Below are 6,465 nucleotides of genomic sequence, written 5' to 3'. Positions count from 1 at the left end.
TTCTATGTTTCTAGTCTTACTTTCTACTTTAAAAACCATTTTTTTTGCTTTTTCTGAATTGACTTTGAATCTTTTATGCTTTAAAAGTTTTCTGAAAATTCTATTACTTTCAGAAGTCCTGTCTAATAATGTAAATTATGGGAAAAGTGTATTTAACTTTCTGAAGAATTTGACTAGTATTTGTGTTTCTTCATTAAGCTGTACCCCTCTCCAATAGAAAGAAACAAAGAAGTACTTCAATCAGTTTGACTTCTAAATGCTTACAGACACTTAAAAAACAACTCAGTTGGCCGGCACCTGTAATCCCAGCACTTTGGGAGGCTGAGGTGGGCGGATCATGAGGTCAAGAGATCAAGACCATCCTGGCCAACATGGTGAAACCCCGTCTCTACTAAAAATAAAAAAATTAGCTGGGTGTGGTGGTGTGCGACTGTAGTCCCAGCTACTCATGAGGCTGAGGCAGGAGAATTGCTTGAAACCGGGAGGCGGAGGTTGCAGTGAGCCAAGATCCCACCACTGCACTACAGCCTGGCGCCTGGTGGTAGAGCAAGACTCTGTCTCAAAACAAAACAAAACAAAAACTCAGTTTTTATAAAAAACAACTCTGTTGTTAAATAGTGCTTGATTTCCTTTTTAGATTTTTCTACAAAGAATATTCAAAAATGGTTAAAAAAATTTTTTTAAACAACACTGTTTCAGCAGAATGCATTATTATTATAGATATTTTTGTCATTAGAAATTAAATCAGAAAAGTAGCTAGGTTCAAGTTCCACAAAAAATGTAGGGTTCATGATTTGCCTGTGACCACGACGTCTTGACACAAAGACATTCTGGATTTACCATTAGCCTCAGCTTCTCATCAGAAAAAAACAAGCAATTTTGAGGCAGTAACATAACATATCGGTGCTGTCTGGCACGTGGGAGCCACTGAAATAATTTAGTTAGTTCCCTTCCCCAAATTTCTCCTTGATCTATTTATTGAAGGATTTATATGAAACAAGGCATTTAAAGAGATTAGAATATAGAACTGAAAAAGGATTGATCAGGTGTCCTGGTACCTAAATTATCCAGGAAGAGAATAATATATGGAAAAGTAGTACAAAGACATTACTTAGGTGCTATGTTCGTAAATTACTAAAAATGATGAGATGATCAGAAGGCAGTCAAAAATTTGGATGACATTTATCAGTTTCAGATGTGCTACCTTTCAGAGTGATCACGAAAGTCCAATATTTTCAGTTTCTGGGCTTTTATTTTAGGTTTAAAATTTGAGTATATTTAATTTGCTATAATCACGATTTTCATAGCATGTTTTCTCAAACCATAAGTATAATTTTAATACAACCAAGTGAATTAAAAATTATCTTCCCCATAGAAGCATAAATATAATTTTAGAATGGAAGTAAATAAGAATATTGGAGTCTATATGCAAAAAAGACCCTACCTTACATACAAATCCGTAAACAATAGCTATGGTATATACACTTTTAATTGAACATTCTAAAATCATTAATATTTCTATAAAGGTATCCACTAGTCTAGTCAAATTCTCCTCTTAAACCATACTTTCTGTAAACTGGTTATTTTTTCTTAAGTATGTCTAAGTGAGTCTCATGTATGAAAAAAAAGGAAGTCCTAAAAGTACTAGTTGAGCTCTGAATTAACTGGGTGAAGTTTTCTAGTATCATGTCCAACACTACCATCTTTTTGAAACTTGATTTTTGCAATTCTTATTAGAATTGTTTAATATGTACATTTGCCTTCTTTATATTTTTCCCACCATCACTTTTACCCAATTTGTATGTTTTTTATAACTCTGCTTCCTCTCTTCTCCAAACCAAATTGCAACTGGAAAATAGCTTACTCACTTATTTTTAAATTCTAGTTTTTGTTTTCTAAGATTCCAAGCAATAAACATCCAACTGACCTTCTCCTCTGTAATGTTTTCTCATTATAAGCTCTGAAAAGGCTGCATGATAGACAAAGTGGCTTATTTTAGAGACCCCCCATGATCTGGCAAAATTCTGTAACTTATGGCAATATATTTCTTTCCTTGTTATATAAAGATAAGTGGATTCATTTTTACAATTTTTCTTTTTAGTAACAGACATATTTTATACATTGTTATTACCTAATAATCACTAGCAGATGATAAGATCACATAGTAACCCATTATTAACACCAAAAGAAAGGTACTAAAAAATAAAATCTGGATTAGACCACCAATTTAACTGTTATTACTATTATTATCACACCTTATTTTTGTTCCCCCCATTACATAGTGCATTCCTGGTGGTGGGGAAGGATTTGAATAATCTACAGGCTTGATGTGCCTAGTAGATATTTTAGTGGAATAGATGAACTTAATATAGCAATGTTTCAAATTTATTTATGCAGAATAAGGGGAAAATATCTCAATGATAAATAAAAATGATCTTTAGTACTTTCAAATCCTAGCTCCCACAGCAGAATGCTATTGTTCCTGAGTTAATCAATTAGAATCTTTGCTACACAATCTTCCTCCTCTGTAGGTATGGTGGTCTGAGTAACAGCCCTGCCCCATCCCTTATATCCATGTTCTAATTCCTGGGCTCTGTGAATAATTTACCTAGTGAAAGGAACTTGGCACAAGTCATTAATTAAGGATCTTGAGATGAGGTATTGTCTTGGGTAATCTGAGCATCCCCAAAATGTAATCATAAGTGTCCTCATAAAAGGCAGGCAGAAATGGAAGCAGAGATTCAAGAGATGTACCCAGGAGCCAAGGAATGCCGACCCTAGAAGTGAAAGCTGGAAGAGTCTCCTCTGGAACATCCAGAAGGAACCAGACCAATGGCCATCTTGGATTTAGTCTCTTAAGGCTTCTTTTGAACTTCTGCCCCCAGAACTATAAGATAAATTTGTGTAAACTACTGGGGTTGTAGTAATTTGTTACAACATCTACAAGAAACTAGACCTCCATGATTTTTCTATGATTTGAGAAAAATGTTCTGCACTGTCAGCCTTGCGGATTTTATTTTGAAGTACTTTCATGAACATAACTTAAGAAAAATTATTTTTCCTTAGTTATTTGAGATATAAAAGAGTTTGTTGCAATTAATCTATTGGGTATTAGCATGTCATCATCAAGAGACAGCAAACAGCAGTGAAGATAAAAGTTGAAAGAAGACATTCCATCATTAATGAGTGATTTCTATATTTGAGTAGCCAATCCAATTAGAAATTCAAAACACAAGAATCTTGCAGAAATCAGCTGCCAGATTTATTAATCTACCTGAAAATAAAAACACAAAAACACAACCAAACAAAAAGTGGAATAAAAACACAACTTAAAAAAATTTTAGATACATTTTTCAAAAGAGTTTATAATGTAATATTTTCAACCCTTCTGCATTGGAAATACACTTAATGTTGGTCAATTATGTATTTAGTTCAGTGAGTCACTACCTTAAACAGCAAAACATATAGTTTGTCCTTAAATATTATATGGTGAATACCATTTTTGCCATTGATCTCTTGTGATAACACATGGCCCAATTCTTCCTCACTGACTAAAACTAGACTATTAAAAAGAAGAAAAGGAGAAAAGGGAAGAAGAAAAAAATGGAACAAAAATAAATCCTCAATACAGTTTTCATTCAGAATATATTTAAAGACTCACTTAAATTTTCTCCTTCAATTTCACCAAATCTTAAGTATATATCTCAATTATTTTCCCAATAAAACTTTCGCTGAATATTTTAACATCTGTTTTTATTCTAAGTGCTGTAGATGGCCACATACGCATAGTAGGAGGACAAGGTTCTGATTTTTAAGGCATTGCTTTCTTTTTTAGGTCCACAACAGGCCAAAATAATGTATGATGTATATGAACAGCAATCATTGAAATCGCAGGTTACATACATATTTTGAAATTGGAGTATTTTTTGTAGGATTAAATGTGAATAGTAGCAATTTTGGTGTTTGGGTTTCTCAATAACTGTTCCACTTAGAGAAATGAGCTGTGATCTCTGTAGCTGTGGAAAATTGGTAGCTGGGGGGGATCATCTTTAAACAATCTATTCCATGCTCATCATGAAATGCTTTTATAATAGGTTTATTTTGACTTTGTGTTTAGAATTTTTTTTTTTTTTTCATTTTGCTATAGACTCTTTAAAAAAGTTGTTCTTCTGGGATGTTACTGATAGACTGAATAAAATTCATGTTCCTTGACTGAATCTTTTAGAAAGCTATTCAGAGATCCTATATCCCCATTTACTCATGTTTTTTTGAAGGTGAATGAAACATGTACTGCTTTCAATATTTTCTCCAAATGCAAAACAAAAACAAAGCAAAAAACTTTGAAACTTTAAATCTTTAAATCTTCTTTCAAACAATCCAATCACATTTACAGAAGTGTCCAAACAGAGACGATGGGTAATATCAGTGCCAGCACTATGTCATACAGCAACTTCCTCATATTTTTTGATAGTTTGTAAATAATTTTCCATATCACCAAAAGTTACAAAAGATTCCACAGTTTCCCTTAGCAAGCTGAAGCTTACTCTTCATTTGTCAATGTGCATAAAAGCTGCTTATAGCATAGCATGGCGTAAGCTATTTTTTAAGCAATAAATGGTTTGAGTCATCTATTTTGTCCTGAAATGCTATCTGTAGTTAACTGCATTGCTTATAAATGGTCATAGTAAATTCAGCATGAAAGAGAGTATTACAGAAAAGACAGCAGCAGAAGCATTAGCATTATCTAATATTTATATATGTTATCAACATAACACAGCAGTAAAAGGTTTAAATGCATATCAATGGGTACCATGTCTAAAAATTACTATAGTACCTATTTAGTGTATTGGATATTTTTCTTAAAGAGTGCTTGCTGTAACTAGAACAGCATAATACGTGATTTAGTACAGTTAATTCTTATTGATTAAATAATGTATTTATGTACTGAACAGAGTGAAAAGGAGACAGATATTTTTTGCTTCATTTTCATCCCAGATTTAACATTTAAGTGAAGATTCCAAAGGACCATGACGTGTCATTATTTAACTGAAATGGGTTTCAAAATATTTAAAAGACAATATGATTTGTATCTAAACAGCAAGGTGGCACCGGATACACGTAATGCTACTGGCCTATGACTCAGTTTGGAGCCAGAGTCCAAAATTGTGCCCCTCATTTACAGTCATGGTGATTACTCAACTTCAGAGAAAATTACCCATTTTATGGTTATCCTCTGCAAGTCATATATAAAGCAAAACAAAACAACAAACGGCAAATGCAATTGCTAAATACCTTTTTACAAGAGGTGCAAAAACAGTCATTTCTAACAATTAAACTGCCATTTACAGTAGATTGGGTTTTCTTTTGTACACCTGCAGAGACTCAGAAATGATAGGGGAAAATGCCCAAGGCAAATAGTCTCCAAGTGGATATTTACACAACATGAAATTAACTGTACCATAGATACCCAGAGAAAATAAACATTATCTTATGTTGTTATGAAATCAAATAGACATGATATAGTTTCATCATACTCAAAACTTGTAGGACCCCATCCCAAGCCTAAGTAAAAAGTAATCCCCAAATCCCTCTGCCCATTCACCCATTAGCTTCCTGTTACACAGAATAAATGTTTAGATTACTCCCACCCACCTTCAAATAAAGTGCACAGTCCATGGCAGACCATAGCATAATGCAACAGGAAAAGCCCCTTTTTGTGTATTATTATTTAAAAATAAAATACAAACAACAGAAACAAAACAAAGATTCAGGGATTCTCTGTATCTTGCAGAAAAAAGAAAAAGCGCAAAACGCCGGGCTTGACTGTCACTTGTGTTAATACACGTAGCCTTCATTGTAGGGGTGGGGGTTGCAGCAGCCCCCTTCTGGCATGTAGGCCATGCTCTCATCAAAGTGAGACAGAGGCACTGTGTCCTCCTCGTTGATGTGACGTTCCATGTCTGTCTTCAGCAGTGGGCGCTGATTATCTGGAAAGGCCATGGAGAAAAGGGCTTCTGGATCACACACGAATTTGTAGACATATCTCTCTCCTGCCACCTGATGATAACATGGAAGAGAAAAACCCATCCTCCCCATCGCCAGATGGGGAAGGACAGGGAAGGAAAAAAACAAAAACACGGTTTAATATACCAGAAAGGATGGGTAACTCTGGTCCCAAAAAGGCAAACAACTAATACCAGGTACACATACAAGAAAAAAAAAAAAGTATTTACTGTGTCAAACAAACTACAGTTCAGTCAAGGAAAATGCCATATGTTGAACTTGAATAATAATTCATTCCAGATATAGCTAGGAAACATGGGAATTTGCTTGTTTTAATATAGAGGTAAACTCACATTGTTGTTTGGAAAAATAAAAAATCAATTATTTAATGCAGGCATTTCATATTGAAAGTTATTTTCTGCATTTTTGAAAGGCAATATCTATAAATTTGTACTTGTAAGA

General features: G+C 33.9%; 1 protein-coding gene across 5 annotated transcripts in view; it reads right to left on the bottom strand.

Moving 5' to 3' along the window:
- Positions 1-2,508: 2,508 nt before the first annotated feature.
- Positions 2,509-6,465, bottom strand: part of ETV1 (ETS variant transcription factor 1) — a 94,497-nt gene continuing 90,540 nt past the window's right edge. For all 5 annotated transcript variants that reach the window (XM_032287065.1, XM_032287064.1, XM_032287066.1 and 2 more), the window contains one exon: positions 2,509-6,057. In XM_032287065.1, coding sequence (XP_032142956.1) covers positions 5,836-6,057 — 222 coding nt within the window. In that variant the 3' untranslated portion in view covers positions 2,509-5,835. The remainder of the gene's footprint in view (positions 6,058-6,465) is intronic.

This window comes from Sapajus apella, unplaced genomic scaffold (genome assembly GCF_009761245.1).
Source record: "Sapajus apella isolate SASKATOON/1434 unplaced genomic scaffold, GSC_monkey_1.0 scaffold19, whole genome shotgun sequence".
NCBI lineage: Eukaryota > Metazoa > Chordata > Mammalia > Primates > Cebidae > Sapajus > Sapajus apella.
Note: the sequence above shows the minus strand (reverse complement) of the source record. Positions and strands in the feature narration are given on the sequence as shown.